Source organism: Numida meleagris, chromosome 19 (genome assembly GCF_002078875.1).
Source record: "Numida meleagris isolate 19003 breed g44 Domestic line chromosome 19, NumMel1.0, whole genome shotgun sequence".
In the NCBI taxonomy this organism is placed as follows: domain Eukaryota; kingdom Metazoa; phylum Chordata; class Aves; order Galliformes; family Numididae; genus Numida; species Numida meleagris.
The window spans coordinates 9,856,120-9,874,230 of NC_034427.1; the positions used below are offsets into that span (position 1 = coordinate 9,856,120).

Below are 18,111 nucleotides of genomic sequence, written 5' to 3' on the forward strand. Positions count from 1 at the left end.
CCACCCCATTGGGGACAGAACCCTCTGCCTCAGCTCCTGTTCTGTTCCCCCCCCTCCAAAAAGGGCAGCCCTGTGCAAAACCCCGCACTGCAGCACTCTCAAAAAACACAGCACCAGCTCCAATGACAAGAGTTTATTTGTGGGCTCACCTCCACCTGCAAACCAAAGCTCACCCCGCGGGGCCGGGGACCGGGGGCAGGAGAACACCCCACTCACACCCCACTCTCTCTCGAGTGCTCCGTTAGCAAAGGAGCCCGGCCCCCGGCCCCAGCCCTCCGCAGAGCATGGCACCACACATAAATACAGACATACAGATAACAAAAATAGCATTAGAGTATTCACAAATGAATAAAAACTACTCGGATATGTACAGCAGAGCGCGGGTGCTTATGTACACAGCCCAGCCCGCCGGGACAGCCGGGGCCCTGGTGCTCTCCCAGGGATGGGAAGTTGCTTCTGAGGAAGCAGTGTGGTCATCTCTACCACTTCACGCATCCGTCACAGCCACACCACAGGGCAGGGACCCCTCTGCCTGCGCTATGGGGACCAGCAGCAGCTGGGGGAGTGTGGCCGCCAGCCCTCAGCTCCTGCCACCGGCTCAGCCCTGCTCCCACCCCTGGGGTTGGTTCCTACATTATGTTGGTCCCATAGGGTCTCGCCTACCCCAGCCCTTCCCCTGCTGTGGTCCCTGGGACGTAGAAGAGCTTCATCCTGTGCCAGCAGTTGCCTGAGCAGTCTTGATCCCCTGGCTGTCTCACACTCATTCTCTGCTCCTGCACTTACTGGGATGCTGTGGTCCCACAGGAGAGCCCATTGTGCCACCCCCCGCCCTGGCTGCGTGTCTGCGGGGAGGGGAAGTGCTCCTTAACTGCCTCCATCCCGGCCGCAATCCAACAGCAAAGCAGGGTCGTGCCATGGGGTGTGCAGGGAGGGACGGACACAGAAGGCGCAAGGGAGGGCATGCAGTGCCACACAGCAACTCTGGGCAGAGGGAGGGGGATGAGGAAGAGGGGGTAAGAGGAGGAGGCACAGCCCTGGGCCTGGCGTAGGTGCAGGGGCTCTGGGGCTGCCAGGCAAGTTCGGAGCCACTCACCATCAGCCTTGCCCTGGTGCCCTCTGCCTCACTGCAGTGCCAGGGGAGCAGGGGACAATCGAGGGACGTGGCAGGGATGGCAAAGCTCAGCTCTGTCCCCATGGTGGCCAGGCTGCTGCAGCGGGGCAGGGCTGGTAGCGGGAGCCCTGCTGGAGGCTGGAGCCCAGATCCTTGCTCTGGCTGGGGAACTTTATATTAGTGACACATCTACACACACGCACGCACTCACACATGCAAAAATAAGTCTGTTTATTCTTTTCAAAGTGATCTAAAGGATCCTGCAGGGCTGGGACACCTTCTAGCCAGTACTCCTCCCAGCTGTTGGGATCTGCCCAGCACTGGGAGCTGTTGGCTGAAGTGCTGCGTTGGTCTCAGCGCCTTTTAAAACACAACGGAACGGTAAATGAGAGGGGCTACAACGAAAGGAGCTGGCGGCGCGAGGAAGGAAGCTCCGTGGAGCGGGGTGGGTGCCCCGCCATGGTGACGGTGCTCGGGAGCTGTGTAGTGGATGTGGCGGTGAAGGCGCAGCCATCCCGGTGCCAAGGGGACACAAGCACGGGTCACTTGCGGCTCAGCAGGGATCCCAGCAGAAGCACTCCGGCCACCGTCGCCCCGGTCAGGAGCCATTTGTTGAAGGTCTCCTGGCCTTTCCTCAGCTCGGCAGCAGCGTTATTCCCATACAGGTCCACAAAGCGCTCCTGCGGGCAGAGGAGAGCGGTGAGCAGGGGGAAGGAGGGGGACCGCAGCGCTCGCAGCTAGAGCAGGGTGGCTGGGGCCCTGGAGAACACCCTTCCCTCAATCCCAGACCTCACGGGGCTCCCTCACCTCTGCTGCCCATTCCCCAGCCACGGTGGAGGCTGTGGTGGCTTTGGGCTCTCCTACACAAAGCTGGAAAGGGCCGAGCCATCCCGGGAATCATAGACTCACGGAATGGTTGGTTGGAAAGGACCTTAAAGCTCACCCAGTTCCAAACCTCTGCCACGGGCTGGTTGCCCTCCCCAGCTCAGGCTGCCCAGGGCCCCATCCTCCAATGATGGGGCACCCACAGCTCTCTGGGCAGCAGTGCCAGGGCCTCACTGCCCTAGTGGTGGAAGGAGCAGAAAGGCTGCCAGGCTCCCGCAGGCAGGAAAGCGGTGGTGGGGACAGAGCGGATGACAGACGCCGTGTGCTTCCTTGCTCTGAATTACACACACAGGGCAAGGGGGGGAGCACAGGACTGGCCGTGAGAGGAGCTGATGCCAGGAAAGATTTGCAAGGAGAATACCACAAGGCTCTAAAATTAGCATCAAAGCGTGATCATTGCAGGAGAAAAACTGAACCAGCGTCAGGCTGCGCTCTGCTGCTGAGGTCTAAAGGAGCAGCAGCACGGCTGCAGCCCATGGCCCAGCGCAAGCATCACTGTGCCCAGGGCCTCACGATCCCTCTGCTCCCCTGTCCTGGCTGGGGTCACCTCACAGCACGCTCTGCATTTTGCACTTGTGTTCTGCAAGTTGCTGCTGCAAAGCTGGACAAGGAGCCCTGCCTTCCCTCGGGCTGTGGGAGCGTGGCCAAGCACCAGCCCAGGAATGCAGCTGCTCCAGCCTGGCCCAGCCAAGCCGGCCTCTCCAGCCCTGCATCCCCAGCCACAGCCGGAACTGGGCAGATGTCACTATGCAGCAAAGTGCTGTTGCCCCTCGTCACTGATCCTGCAAAGCCAAGAGGAAGTTGAATTCCCAGAACCTGGATACCCCGCTACAAGTGCAGGGCCCTGTGGTCAGCAACAAGGCAGGCTGCAGGGAGCTTCACTGCCCTGGTTTATCAGAGCTGAGCAGGGGCCCCAGGGCTGCGGGAAGCCAGCACTGCGCACCTCTGACCTTGGGATCTCCTGCAGCTCAGCCTCAGCCAGGGGCTGGCGGTGCCGTACCTTGAGCCATCTTCCCAGCAAGGTCCCTGCTCCCTGATAAGTGACTGCAGTTCCAGTAAGCAGCTGCTCTGGAAAAGCAGAGATAAGCCTGGCTGGCGCTGCGCTGGTGTCACGCCTCACCATGGTGTTCCAGGGCCAGGACAGCATTCCTGTCTGGTCTTTCACCTTGCCACACATGTGTGTTGCACAGCACGGTGTTGCACAGCAAGCTGTTGCACATCAAGGTGCTGCACCGCAAGGCACAAAGCTTGTCTTGCTTCCCCTGCTTGGCCACACAGCTCTCCCACTCGGCAGCCCACAGCCACTGGTTCATGCAGGTGCTGCCCACAGGACAGCTGCTCCCAGCTCTGCTCAACAGTCTCAGGAGGAAGGCTGTGGAAAGACAGCGATGTGCTGCAGGAGATGGACAGGAGGAGAGCCTAAACCCACGGAGGGGATATTTTTAATTACAGCATAGGAAATCCTCCTGCTGATAGGTGGTGACAAGCAGCGGAGCGGTGACAGAACGTGGCAAGCAGCAGAGCTGATGGGCACCAGAGGGCACAGGGGAGCAGGAGAGCAGACACAGCAATGTCCAGAGCAACCCCACCAGCCCCACTGCACCCCCTGCACTGGGGCCCCCAGCTCCATCCCCAGGGTCATGTCCTAGCTGTGCACAAGGCACTCGATGCTGCAGCTGCGCTCAGGTCAGAGGAAAGATGCTGTGCACATCAAGATATTTTCCCTAGAAAAGAAGTCTTATTGCTCAGGTATTCCTTAAGGCTAAGGTATTCCACTGAGCCCAGTGCCAAGCACGTGCCTGTCCCTGCTCCTCAAGGTCTTACTGGGACATGGAAAGAGATGTCCCCAGCATCTCCAGCAAGGCCACAGAGGTGCCAAGGGCCACACAGATGGCAGCAGCTCTGAGCCAGAGCTGCCTACAAGGGTGGGAGGAAAAAAGGCACAGGGAGAGGGACCCGGGACAGAGTGGGGCAGGACGGCGCTTCATCCCTCTACGCTAACTTCTTTTTGGTAGGTGCCTCGCAGCCTGGGGAAATGCAGTTCCAAGAAGCGTATTTCGGAGTGCCTGTTTCTAAGAAAAGGAAGTGTTTGCTGAAGAGATAAATGCATATGGTGAGCTACGGAGCTATCGGGTGCTACAGGAGGAGAAGAGCGGGATAGGAACCAAGTATGGTGCGGGGGGGGGAGCAGGACCCCTCTCCTTCCCCTGGGAACACTGCAGCATGGGGTAGGGGGCCTGGGGACCCGTCCCACCACGGAGCACAGCTGTGATCCCAGATGTGTGCCCTGGGAACAGTGATCCTGGAGCAGGGGCAGTGGGAAAACAGGTAGAAGCCTCATCTCTTCCAGCCTGGGGGCGGGTTGAAGGTTAAGGAAAGGCATCTTGCTGGGTTCCCACCCCGCCCCACACCTCCTCCTCTCTGCACCTGAAGTCCAGCACTCTGAGGACCAATCCCGACCATTCTGGCCTTGTGTTTGGACTTTGAGGCTTGTCCAGACACGTCCAGATAATTCTGGCCTCCTCCAGTCACCTTTATCTGAGAGGAAATATTTGGAATTCCTGAGTTGCTCACAAGGAGGACTATGGTAGCAACAGCACGTTGGTGTCTCAATCTCAGGCCTCCCGCACCCCGGGACAGGCTGTTCCACTGCCCCAAAGCTCGTCACATCCCTGTCCCCGCCCCTCTGACACACACCAGAAAGGGGATGCTCTGGCCCAGGCGGTGAGGAAACAGCATGAGGTTTTACCTCGGTGAGGCAATCCCCAGTTTTGAAGCACTGGGGAAGGACACCCCGTTTTCTTGCTGCAGCCCACACTGGGGGCTTCCTGCTGCATGCACTCAAACTGTCACCCACCCACCCACCTCAAAATGCTGCCCCCAAGAAGGGTGCAGCAGCTCTTCAAACACGGACCAGCATGCTGCAGCAAAAGGAAAACATGAACAGGTCTAACTCAAAGCGCTCTCTGTCTTGGGTCTGACAGCACGTTAAGCAGACTTCAGGTTGAGCTGAGATAGCATTCAGGACCGGCCTGAAAATGGGGAAGAGCCCGAGTTTCAGACTCCTGCTGCTCCGCACGCCAGGCCAGCTGCCTTCATTCAGTAGCACGGGATGAGCAGCAGGGACAACAGTCACTGGATCCCATTCATGGTGAGCGAAACAGACCAGGTTCCTCTTTCAAGATAAGCTGCAACACTTTGGGAAAGAGGGTTCAGTAACACTGAGCTGTGAAGGGAGGTGAAGGCAGCAGATGCCAGCAATTAATCCCCATCTGCTCCCCTGCAAGGAGGGGAGGGGGCAGCTGCACCTTGGGTACCCTGGGCTTCGTTTCGTGGCGGGCATCGAGGTGCTGAGAAGCAGCAGCAATGAGCCGGGCCCAGGAGCCTGCTCACGGTGAGCCAGGGGCACGCGATGCAGCTTTGACACGGGGACACTGGTGGCAGGCAGAGGGCTTCCCATGCCCTGAACACCCGGGCTGACAGGGTCCCATTGCCACCAGGGCTGTGCTTTGTGTGCGGGGAGGAGACCAGCGCCAGCTGCATGTCACAGCTCCCACCTGCGCTCCGTCCCATAAGCGTGCACCTATTGAGACAGACCCGCGCCACCAGCTCAGCGCACACAAAAGGCTTTCCCACCCCAGAACCTCATTGTGCTTTATGAAAAATGAGCTGGCTCTCTGAAACCTCCTGCGGGATAAGCCCACACTGTTCCCAGACAGATTGAAAGCGGTGCAGCGAGGTTAAGTGCTCTGCTTGGGGTTGCAGATGAGCCAGCAGCATGACCCACAGCATCTGACTCCCGATCCACGCATCCTCATCACGAGGCAATGTTTCACTTGAAAACAAGGCGCTCTGTTTCTGTTGTACCTTAGCTGTAAGTACAGCTGTGTTACTGCTAAGAGGTTACGGCCAGGAGAGGAGTCATCTGGGCAAACAGGCATTTGTTAATGAGATGCTGGGAACAGTTTTGTGCTGAGAAAGGAGACAGGCGTGCAGAAAGAAAGGCAGCAGCTCAGAGCAGAGCAGAACAAAGCCCCGCGTCGGCAGCAACCTGTTCCCAGAGCCCCTTTGGGCTGCCAGCTCACCGCATGGGACTGGCATGTGCAAACCTGTAGGTGAAGCACGGGGGGGTTGGGGGGGGGGTGGGGAAGGCTGCTGAGATCGTTCAGAAAAACGGAAAACATGAGTATTCCCAGAGGCTGCCACTAGGATCCTGTAAACACAGCTCAGCGGGTCCTCGCACAGCTCTGAATGTGCCAGAGCCATCTGGAGGTCCCCAGTGCCCCGCTATCCAAGAAGGCTCAACCCCGGGCTCCCGGCACTCATGGGTGCCCCTGACCTGCCCCATCTCCAGCCCAGGCCACAAAGGAGGGCAGCGGTGCCACCCCACTTGCACAGACCCGCCTGGAGCACAGGAGCACAGCCTGAGCCCCCGGCCCGAGCGCGTCGTGCCAAGGCGATGTGCCATCCAGGCACTGACCCGCGCTGCTCTGAGCTTCCCCAGGCCCGCAGCTTGGGGCTGGGGATGGGACACGGGGTGGGGAAGGGCCGTGGGGACAGGCACACCGCAGCTGCACGCCCCGGGGGACGCGGCTCTGTAATGCAAATGAAGACCTCCAGGGAAGCAGCTGCCGATCTCCATGACAATGGCCGGGAATGCCACCCGCCCGCTCGGGGTGCCGAGCTGCAGGGCTGTGCGTGCGGAGGGACCCGCAGCTCCGGAGGGGCGAGGAGCTCAGGCCCATACCGAGCCGGGCGGGGAGCTCAGCCCTGCCCCGACGAACCTGCAGGGCTGCAGTGTACGCCGGGGCCGGAGCCAGCTCTTCCCTAAGCAGAAACAAACCCTCACTAGCACATTCCAGCCCTAATCCTTGCCGCGGCAGCCTCCTGTCAAACTGGTTTCATCACCAGCTCCAGGGAACCTGCAATAACCCCACACCATTCAGCGCAATTTTAGCGTTTTCCAAATACATGAAAGGGGCTCGGAAGACAGCTGTAACCCCTTTCCCTGCCCCAGGGACTGCCGCGTGCAGCGAGAGATGCAGAGGAGGGAATTGCGCTCTCCCGTTTCAGAAATCTGCTGAAACATTAATGTGTATTAAAGCAGGAGTCGGTGCGAGTGACTAATCTACTTGCATCCATCTTTCATCAGTGCTTCTCCCAGAACTCACCGGGCTGTGGGCTCCCAGGGGTGCCGGAGCCCAGGCCAGCAGCAGGCCCGGGGCACGGGGAACCATGAGCCCTCGGCACAAAGGCACAGCCAAGAGCACATGGGCTGAGCCGGATCCACTCAAGAGATTAGCACCTGCTGGGAATGGGATTGTTTTCCGAAGAGCATTAAGCGGAATAGTCCAAGGAAAGACGGTCTCTCTGATGCTTCTCCCCAGCGGACAGATGGTGTCTGAGCCCCGCCGGGCAGAGCAGCCTGCCTGCCTTTTGTGCGAGGGGCACGCTCCGGGGGCAGGGGACGCTCCTGCTTTCATTTCAGGGCGATCCTTGGGAGTGAGCCTGGCACACAGGGCGAGCACCTCGGCGGTCCTGCAGCGCCCAGGGAACAAAGCTCCGCTTTCACCTTGTCACCACTTCCCCCAAACGTTCCCGGCACTCGTGCCCTTGTGTAACCACGCAGAAACCCGTGCCAAGGCGACGACGCTTTGTGCTCAACGCGTGCCCAGGTGCAGAGCCACGCTCCCCTCATCCTGGGCTGTTGTGTGATGCTTGCGGCTCTCCCCAGCAACTAACCTCACCACGAGGCCTACTCCCAGCCAGGGCCCCGTCTGAGCGGGGCCGGGTGCAGGATTGCTCCCCGTGGTGCTGGCTCCCTGGCTGTCCTGCCTCGAATCACCTGTCCCCAGCATCCCAGCAGCACGCCGACCTTCCCTCTGCAGCCCGAGCGCCTCACAAGGCTGCAGCATTCTTTACGTGGCACTTGAATGAAAAAGGGGAAAGGGTGGAGGGGCAGGAAAAGGAGGAAGATGTGCTCATTCTGTTTTCGCTTCCTGTTAGTCCACATGAAATCTCAAATGATTCCGGCCATGAAGTCACTTATAGCAAAATCCTCGCCGATTTGAGGGGAGGAAGCAGAGGACAGAGCTGATGCAGCAAATGTAGGAGAACAGCGTAGCAGGAGAAGGGGACTTTATGTTCTGCTCTGGGCTCCTCCATACGTGCTGTTGCATGAAATAATCACTGGCTGGTGCACTGGAAGCTTCTAAATGAGGTCAGTTGCTCTAATAAAAGACATTAGCTCTCTGACAAGTGTAACACACTCCTGAGCCATAGTGTTCCAGGATGGAAGCACTTACAGCACCACTGTGCTTGTCCATTTACAGGTAGCAACCCCTCATTTTCTCAGTGCATAAAGCCTTATGTCACCCGGAACTGCCTGGAGACACACACACACCCCCTGCCTGCATGTCCCAGCTCAGGCCACGAGCTCCACGCACAGCAGTGCCACGTCCTGCCACCCACCATTCCTCTTGCACAATGCTCACGGGGTCCCTGACCTTCTGCTGCTTAAGTCATAACAAAAGCACAGCGACGTGCAGATGGGACCAACAGCTGCCCTGCTCCGCCTGAGCACAGCATTAGCTGCTCACAGACACTGCCAGCTACATGATAGCCTCTTCTCTTGGCTTTCCAAAGAGCCCTTCATGCTGCAGCAGGGAGGAAAGCTCTGTTCTCCTTTGAGCAGCAGCCACCACACTGACACCAGCTCCAGCAGCCACCTCTGCTTGGGCACACGGTTCAGCTGCAGGACCGGACCGGGTGCGGGCACCATGTCACTGGCCCTGCAGGACCACTCAGCAGCCCTTGTCTCCTTTCTGGTGCAAGCTCGTGCTCTGAGCCCTGCATGCTGCCAGGCAGCTGCATTTTGGAGCGTTTGATGGTAGCTGTGAGTGCCCCAGGCTGGCAGCAGCTCCAGCAGCAAGAAGCCAGCAGGGCAGCCCTGTGCCCACAGGTGAGCCCGGCCCCTCTGCCCTGGGCTCCTCACCCCAAGGGTGACCACCCTGAGCCGATGCCAGCAGCCAGCTGCTAATTGGATCTACTTAAATCAAGAGCTATGTCTGCAGACACAGCTGAAACGCAAGCTTGAGCAGGAAGGAGGATAATGCGATAAATTCAAGCAGCTCTCCCCAGGGGAATCACAGACCCCTGAACGTTCCCCTTGCTCGAACACAGCTCACCGCCCTTCCCTGGGCACGACATGTTAACGGCCATCAAGACAGCAGCCAGCACAACCACTGCTGCCACGCTGCTAGCAGATCCTGCACCACGCTCCCCCAGCTTCCATTGGCAGAGGGGGCAGAGCAGGACAGCGCAGCGCTCACGCAGTCCCGCAGGAACCGCTCTGGTTAATGCTCTGAATCGCGGCCGCTCCTCCCTCCCTCGCTACCCCGGAGGCAGACAGCCGTGCTGAGTGCACTGGGTTTCCCATTAAAGAGATCCTGAGAGACAGCACTGGGCTGGTACACGTGCGCACGTGTCCGAGGAAGGCACGGGCGGAGGAGGGATGCTGGCTGCACGGAGCTGCAAGCAGGCGTTCCCGCCTGGAGGCAGTCCTTCCCAGCACGGCTCAGCCCTTGCGTTTTTATTTTTTTATTTATTTATTTTTAAAATGTTCGCTAACTAAATGAAACGCGAAGATAAAATAAGCAAAATACCTAAAAATAAAGGGGGGGAAAAAAAAAAAAAAAAAAACCAACCCTAAAAGGAACGTTTTGACAGCACAACTAGGTCACAGCTCCCTGGCGTGCAAGCCGCGGCTCAGCCCCCCGGGTTCACAACTGACATCTCTCTTCAAACACCGCTTCCCGAAACCCACACCTGCTCCCCGGTAACCCCAGCTGGGGCCATCTGCTAACGGCTTGGCCCCCGCCGGCCCCCACGACCTCGCTCCGCTCTGCAGAGCGTGGTATGTCCCACCTGGAGGCTGCCAACAACCCCTGAGGCTGCCCCAAGCCCCAGCCGAGCCCCCCCCACAGCCACCAGCGAAGCCCATGCAGAGGAAGCTCTCACAGGCCACCCGAGTGCTTCCTCTAATTAAACCCTCAGTGTCCCCAGGACATCCTGAAGCACAACTTCAGAGATCTTGCAGCAGCAGTCACCTCTCTGCATGCCCCCCCAGGTGGAACAGGGAGGAGGGACTGGCTTTCCCTGTCCAAGGGCAGAGCAGCCAGCCAAGGAGTGCCCTGACATGGAGGAACACTGCTTCCCTTTCATGCCTCTTATCATCCTTCATCTTTAGTCATTCGGAACAATGGTGGTTGATGGCAACATCCCCCTCAGAAGGGCAGGAACGTGGCTGCTTTCCTGCCATTCCGAGCCAGCAGCCGCCCTGCAGTGAGTGTACTTTCACCCTGAATCATCCGGAAGGAAAGGCAGCACCTCCAAGACTCCCCTGCTGGGATCACCAGAGGGAAAGGGCAGCCTCTCCCACTCCTTTTCCCACTGCCATGTCAGAAACCACCATCAATCCCCTCGGCTCTCAGTTCAGCGGCTCAGCTGCACTTCTACAACTGATACCCATCCCTCCCCTTCCCTCTGGGAACGCTCTGGCTTCACACTTAGTGGGGAAACAGCTGCTGGAGGAATACTCCTTGTACTGCCAGGAAGGGGTTACGCTTGCAGCCTACAGCAGGTAGGTAGAAATCAAAGGTGAGAAGCTTGAGCAGAGGCCTTGGACTATGGCACCACACTAGTGCCTGGTGCAGGCTGTACGAGTACTGGTGCTGCAGGAGGTGGATGACACACAGAGGAATACCACATCGCTACCAGCTGAGCACTCCGGACACATTCAGAATGCTGCAGCCTCCACAGGGGGAAGAGCCCCTGTTCCATCCCAGCCCTCCTGCTGGGACATGGTGCCCCACAGCAGCTACAGTGAGCTGTGCTCAGGGAGGGACCCGGCTCCCCTTCTACACAAGGGCAGGATGATCAAGATGATCAGCATTATCCAGAGCAGCTGTGAACACAGAGCGGTAAGAAACAGTTTGTTAATAATTTCACAGGTGCTTTTTAAAAGCCGTGGCTCTTTGGATTAAAGCATCTCAGAGAGCTTTACGAGTGTGAGTTCCCACAGGCTCCCCTGGGAGGGGAGGAAACGCTATCCCCTTGTGCTGCAGCACTCGGGGTTAAGCGGCTGCCCTGAGTCACAGCCAGCACCAGCCCCAGAGATCGCAGCTCTGCCTTGCAGGCGCCTGCTGTAATCACAGATCTAAGGAACGTAATCAAACTGCATCACACACCCAGGGGCAGAAGGAAAACAGGCCGGGGCCCCAAAGAAGGAGAGTAAAAGGGGTGAAAAGCAGAGCTCTGGAAGCACGTCTTTGCATCTTTCACGGTCTAGCGGCAGGAATGCTGCTGTGGCCGGGCAGGAAGCGGCAGTGGAAGTCATTCCAATGGCATTTCCTGGAGAGCAGTGCAGAAAAGCCTCCCGGTTCCCAGCCAGCTGGAGGAGCTGCCAGTGCTGCAGAGCCCAGAGCTCCAGCCATAGCCACCTGGGGTGCGCTGCTGTCCTGCCTCAGCAGCACCTGGTACTGGTGAGGGATAGCAGGGACCTGGCTGGGGACAGCGCTTCTTCACCCCAGGCAGGTGATGACAATCACTGAAAGCAAAGCAGAGAGCATCCTTGGTTATTGCCTGGTCACATCCTGCAGCCAGCTTTGCCAACACATAAAGCTGAGCTGAGAGCTCAGACAAGATCAACAGTTCCTGCGCATCCCAAAACCTTGTGTGCTAATGGAGTCATTCATTCAGGCAGCATCAAAACAGCAGGGCTTTGGGAAGCAGTGCTCTCCCAGAGGTGGCTGCAAACCCCACAGAGCACAATGCACAGCTGGGCCCCTCTACATGTGCCATGCACACCTCATGCTGCTGCCCTGCATATCTCAGGGCACAGCAGCAGCAGAACAGGGCAGCCAGGATCACTGGGTGCAGGGGGAAAATGTGTGCAATTTACCTGGGCAAGCAGCACAAGGCCAAAAAGCATTTCTGAAGAGCTGAATGGGAGTCTAGCTCTCAACCATTGAGAAGGTTGGAGCAAGAGCACAGGATGAAATCCCAGCTGCAATCTGTCATATGACACGCTCTGAGTCATTTCCTACCATTCAAGAAAAAAACTGAGAAAATAGAAAATGAGTTTGCTACATTGACATCTTCTGAGGGTTTTCCCCAAAGAGAACCACAGACTTCCAGTCTACCGCAGAGCAGTACAACGTGTCTACCTCAGGTCGTGGAGCCCTGATGGTCATGGTACACCAACAGCGTTGGACTCACAGGGAATAGTCCACTCCACTCCACTCCAGACCAGCCTGGACTGTCAGGATTCAGAAGTTAGACTGACAACAGTGACCCTGCATGCCTTCAGTCCTGGCCTCCAGCACACACCCTGCCCTAGCCTCTCTGCCCACAGGCCCCCCATGACACTGGATGTAGGCCCTAGACTGTACATTTAACCTTGAAGGAAAGACAGCCACCCAACATTGTCACTGCTCAGTTCCCTTCCTCTGGCCAATGCACCTCTGCGTGTCAGGCACTTTTTCGTTCACCTTGTGTTTTCTCCTCCTGTGCCTGACCTCTCACCAGATTTCTCCACACCCCACTGATGCCACTGATCACCACTGGCCTCACTGTTTAAAGTTCACAGCCAGGGGGATTCAATCCTGGTCAAAGCATCTACTTCCAGAACACATGCTGGTTGGTTTTCATGGCTCACAGAGGCAGCAGCTCCCTTCAGCCCAGGGCTGGCTACTAAAATCCCCTGAAGTTCTTCTTGCATGTTTGTTTTCCTAGCAGCAGATTGTGGAGAGAAAGAGAAGCCAAGGCAGAGCCAGTAAACATGACAAAATGTACCCACGCTGATATTACATAGCAAGATTTACTGTTACTGCCCTCTCAAAAAATGGTTTCTCTGGAAAGCTGTTACAGTCCAGCACTCAGCAGCTTGAGCAGTCCTCTCTGAAGGCAAACCCACACCCCCACAGACATCCTCTGCTCTCCTTTGTTCAGCTGGTCCCCCACCCTGGGACTCACCCACTGCACCCCTTGGGAAAGCTGGGAGCAGACCTGCAGCAAACAAGGCAGCAGGAGAGGGGCTGCTCTGCCCCAGGCAGTTTGCTCCCCGCAGCAGGAGTCAATCCAGGGCCCAAGGAGCATCCCCATGGATGCACCACACTGCAGGCACTCAGAAGCCCCCGTGGCCCCAGTGCCACTACACAGCATCTTATGAAGAAAGGCTGAGGAAGCTGGGGGTGCTCAGCCTGGAGAAGGCTCCGGGGGGATCTCACTGCAGCTTTCCAGTACTTGAGGGGAGCTTATAAGCCTGCTTTTTGGATGCAGCTGGGTTGGATCCCCCTGCTATGGCCCCCACGCAGCACCCAGCTCTGTTTCACACACAGCAGCAAGGTCGGGAACCCCACTCAAGGTTGGGAGGAGAGAGCAAGGCTGCTCCCCTGGGAGAGGAGCAGGCTAACAGAGATCTTCAAAGGCAGAGCGGGTGGGTGGGTCAGATAGGGCAGTCCTGGCCCTTCTGCAATCTGTTTGAACAAATATTTGCTACAAACAATGAATTTAGTGACAGACACAAAAAAAAAAAATTGAAGAGTCTTAACTGCGGTAGTTGATTGGGGGTGGGGAAGAGAGAGGGAGGAGGTATTTCATTCCCTACAAGCAGAGACCAGTGATTTTCCACCAGTGATTTAATCTAAATCCCCCAGAGAGTTCATTTACAAAAAATCAGATTGCATTATCGCCTAGGTCTCCAGGATACAACCCAATCCGTCACTAACAGCAACAGCCACACTAGCTTGGAAACCTCGATTTGATCACTCAATTCCAAGACTAATCTGTGGCTTTAAAAACCAAAGGCAGAAGGAGGGGGAAGGAACTCAGCATTTGGCCAGTGTTATCTGCGCGATGAGAGAGCTAATGGGCTAGACAAAGCCAGCCAAAATAGCCAGCAGATCCCAGGTTATTAATCGAAACCAAGCTCCGGAGCAGCCCCACCCAGGCAGTGCCCCAGGGCGGCCACATTCCAGGAATTCCTGCGCGCTGGGTGCACCGCTCCCTCCCTGGGTGCACCTACTCCCCACGGTCCTGGTGCTGCCAGCCCAGTATGAGAAGCCAAGGGCTTGGAGGGGTCCTGTGTGTCCCCGCTGCCAGAAGGGTGGAGAGCTGGCCTGGAGGATCCTGCCCTGCGGCCTTGTGATGGGCTGCTGGGAGCTTGGGATGAATAAGGCTAAAAGGCCACAGCACACATGCAAAGGAGGCAGTTCCCCACCGTTTAGATGCTAACGATTGATAGCATGAACTCTTTCCAGTGGGCACCAGTAAAGGTTACATCAGCAGGGAATCACTAAGATGCAGAAGTAGAAGCAAAGAGAAAACTCAAACATCTGCAGGCTATATACCTCCCGCTGGCAGTCCCATGCCGTCCTGCACAGACAGACCAAGCATTTCAAGAATGCTTCCTGAAGAAATGCTTATTCATGTTAATACCTAACCACTGAAAGCACTCAGTGTGCTGCTCAGGGCGGCTGGGAATACAGCTCCAAGCCAAGCAAGGAGCAGCTGAAGACACAGCAGCTCCCTGGCACAGAGCTGCTCTGCACCGTGCTGTGAGGGGCTGCTCCTAGCAGCCCACCCACAGAGAGCTGCTGGAGGATTCACTCCATCGCGATGGCAGCGGCAGACATCGTCCCATCTCCAGAATGAAGAAGTAGCTGTTACCCCACCAGATCACAGGGCCAGGCTGGAGCACTGCTGAGCACAGAGAGGAGGAAGCTCCACTCCCTGCTGTTAAATGACATGAGGAACATGCCCAAGAGCAAGGGCTCCCATTTGAAGAACAAGCTTGGATGACATTACATTTCCACAGGCTCTTGGAAAATGGGTCTCTTATGTAACAGCCAGGGAGAAGGAGGAGAAAAAGGGATGCAGGAGGACAAATCAGAACGTTAACCGTTTCAGCACAGTGGACTGACCCTCTTGCAGCAGAGCATTAAGAACGCAGAGGGAAAGGCCACGTACCAATTTATTGTCCTGCAAGGTCTAGACCAAGCACTAGCACAATTACTGCAGGCAGCTTGAGCTAGGATGCAGGGAGCCATCCCCACGGGAGAGCAGTTCTTACCCAGCCGCCATTCTCCTGGATCCAGGGATCTAGATGGTCGGTCAAGTACGTGGTCATCCAAGACACAATGCGTCCCACCAGTACCCGCATCTCCTTGTCAACGCTCTCCACGCACAAGGCCCCTCCGAAGGAGAAGAAAGCCACGATGCGCCCCCAGTTCACACCATCATGGAAGAGTTCGTTCACTACCTGCTCAAAGCTCTGGTACGCCGTGCCAGGGGTGATGTGGAGCTGGGAGGTGAGGTCGCTGAAAGCCCTCCTGTATCTCAGCTCGAACTCATCCCCTGCTTCTCTCAGCGCCTGCCTCACGTCAGATGCTCGAACAATTTCGTGAACTTCCAGGCTGCTCCGGTGCACGGTGGCTCCATTCACTACGTGGCCGGCAGGCGGGTGCCAGGATGGGCTCCCATTGAGGACGCTGTCCATCTCTGCCTCTGCTGCAGTGTCAGTCCTGTTCTCATCCTCTTCCTCCAGCTCGCTCCAGCAGTGCCCCTTCTGCGAGAGCTTGTAGGAAACAAAGTCAATCACTAACTCCCGGTTACTGCTGGACATTTTCACACCTGAGACGCCCTCAATGAGTCCATGGTCCAGAGCACAAGCAGATGAGCACACTTAGCAGCTCCTGGCTCCACACTCCTTCGCGACCGGCGAACACATTCGACCTTTGCACAGACAGATACAGAGGAAAAGAGAGGCAAGGAAACGGTTAACACGACAGCTTGCTGCGCCGTGCACATCAATAGCTTAACGTTACACTGAGCTCATCACCCAGCTTCGCTGGGAACCGACGCCACATACGGAATAGGGCCCACCCCCGGGGGTCACCCCCAGCCCTCCCTCAGCCCCGGGGCTCACCGGGCGCAGGCAGAGCCGGGGCTCACCGGGCGGAGGCTGAGAGCTGCGGGTGCTGCGGGCGGCCCGGCCCCGCTCCGTCCGTCAGTCCCGGAGCGCCGCGGAGGCGGAGGCAGCACCGCCCCCGCGCGGCTCCTCCCGTTAAAGGGCCCGGCCGCGCCCCTCGCCGGCATTGCCCAGCGGGACCGCCGGTGTCCGAGCCCCGGGCTGCACCGCGCCGCTTCCCGTTCCCATCCCACGGGGCTCGTCCCGGCCCCGCGTCCGTCGGAACGGCCCCCAGCAAGGGCATATGGGAGGGAGAAAGGCTCAAAGTGTCTTTTAAAAGCAGCAGGTAAGAGGTGCGGGGGTCTCCTTTGGAGGTTTCTCCCCGCGGCTGCAGAGGGAGAAGGGAATCACAGGGCTCAGCGCAGCACTGAGGTACCACGGTATGAAAACCTTATGTAGGAATAAGGTAGGAACAGAAACAACCCCAGGAAAGGTCTTTTAAAGACTTCCAGCAACTGCACACAGATGAAACCACCACTGCTGTGAAAATAAAGGGTGTTTGTAACGTTGTTTAAACTGCCGGAGGGTCTCTACAGTCATTTGAATGCTCTGCTTCCTCTGCACGGCCCCTGCTGCCCCTCCTCCCCACGAGGCATTGCAGTCCCTGCATGCACCCTTCACGCAAGGCATTCCCTGCCAGCCTGCATCCCCCCCAGCCCGCCCTCGGGTCCGCAAGGAGAGGCTGGAGGGGCTGCTCCTCCCCAGGACCCACAACAATGGGCAGGCAGGGCTGCGGAAAGCACAGAGTCGCTGTTCTGTACTCACCCACCCCCCGAGAAAAGCTGCAGAGAGAAAGCTCTGGGCTGGGAAATCTCAGCTCGCTCCGGCTTCTGGCGGAGAGAGTTGGATTAAAGTAATTTGACGCTGTGAGGAGGCAACTCCCTGGCCCTCCCACGGTGCTCCCACCCCACCCCTCCTGCCCTCCCTCCCTGCCTGCTGCTCGGTGCCAAGGCTCCATGCCCTTCCCCCCCCCCCCCGGTGCCCCCAGCCCTGCCAGCCCCAGCAGTCTGGGGGGTCCCACGGTTGTGGAGGGGCTTCCAGCAGAACCAAGATTTAGTTTGCTTCTCCAAAGGGCAGATAATGAAGAGCATGATCTATGAAGAAAGCAGGAGCCACTCCTCTGCTTGCAGCAATGGTGTGTTAAGCTCTTAGTAATTTATGTGCTGGGCAAATGGTGTTTCTCTGTAACCTTCTTTTCCTGCCAAAGCCTGTCAGTGAGTCAGTGCGGTGCAGGACTGGGTCACAGGTAAGGGCAAGGGCCGCAGGGCTCTGCACAAAGCGCTGCACCGCTGGCACCGGGGTTTGTGGGCTCTGAGCCGTGACCCCCCCACCCCCCCCGCCCAGGGAGCACAGTGCTGCAGCGCGGCCTGCTCAGCCCCGACGGACGGGAACAAAAGGGGCCACTGGTGTACTGCAACCCCACGGTGGGTGGACAAAGGGCAACCACCCGTCCCGTCCTGAGGGGAGGCCTCGGCACGCAGCCTGCCCACAGCCCGGCTTTTTCGCGGAGGCGGCTCCGGTACCGGCGGGGGACAACGACGGGCCGGTGCCACGGCCCCACGACGGCTGCGGGGGGGGCGGCCCGGCCCCCAGCGCCGCCTCGGCCCCTCGCGCCCGCCGTACACACGCGCGAAGGGGCGGGGCCGCCCGCACGGGGCCCGCACACGAGGGCCGCCACAGGGCTCGCGCCCACACGGCCCGCCCCTCGCCGTCAGCCAATCAAACGCCGGGAGAGCTCTGCGAGGGCGGGGCCAACGAGCGGCCTCTCCCATTGGCGGAACCGCGCGTCGCTCACGGCCTGCCCCACTCCGCCCCTCACCTCAGCGGTCGGTGCAGGGTCCGGGCCCTTACCGCCCCCGCTCCGCGGGCCCGACAGGCAACGACGCAGAGGGTGGCCGGGAGCCCCGCCGGGCCTCGGCCCGCTCAGCAGTCCCCGGCCTCCTGCCGCATCACCACCGAGCGCCCACCGCGCTCCTGGGTCGGCGCGGGGGGTGCGGGAGGGCGGGAGGGGGCAGCGCGCATGCGTGCAGCGCCGCGAGGCTGGGTGAGGAGCAATGCGCATGCCCGAAAACGGCGGGGCGAGATT

The 18,111-nt window shown here is 58.5% G+C and overlaps 1 protein-coding gene across 5 annotated transcripts; it reads right to left on the bottom strand.

The window, feature by feature from the left end:
- On the bottom strand, positions 119–17,985 carry BCL2L1 (BCL2 like 1). Of its 5 annotated transcripts, none has more exons than XM_021417191.1 (3): positions 17,845–17,985; positions 15,129–15,790; positions 119–1,791 (listed from the first exon to the last, which is right to left on the bottom strand). In XM_021417191.1, exons 2-3 carry the CDS (start codon positions 15,678–15,680, stop codon positions 1,654–1,656), a joined length of 690 nt encoding a protein of 229 aa, XP_021272866.1. In that variant the 5' UTR covers positions 15,681–15,790; positions 17,845–17,985; the 3' UTR covers positions 119–1,653. The 5 variants fall into 5 exon arrangements, with proteins under 5 accessions (XP_021272866.1, XP_021272865.1, XP_021272867.1 ...); XM_021417190.1 differs by lacking the exon at positions 17,845–17,985 and adding an exon at positions 16,791–16,928; XM_021417192.1 differs by lacking the exon at positions 17,845–17,985 and adding an exon at positions 16,795–16,850.

Bases quoted from the DNA above. Each gene is read 5' to 3' on its own strand.
- BCL2L1 (XM_021417191.1), bottom strand. From the start codon at position 15,680: ATGTCCAGCAGTAACCGGGAGTTAGTGATTGACTTTGTTTCCTACAAG. The intron at 1,792-15,128 runs GTAAGAACTGCT...CTCTGCCCGCAG, and splicing joins TCCAGGAGAATGGCGGCTGG to GAGCGCTTTGTGGACCTGTA.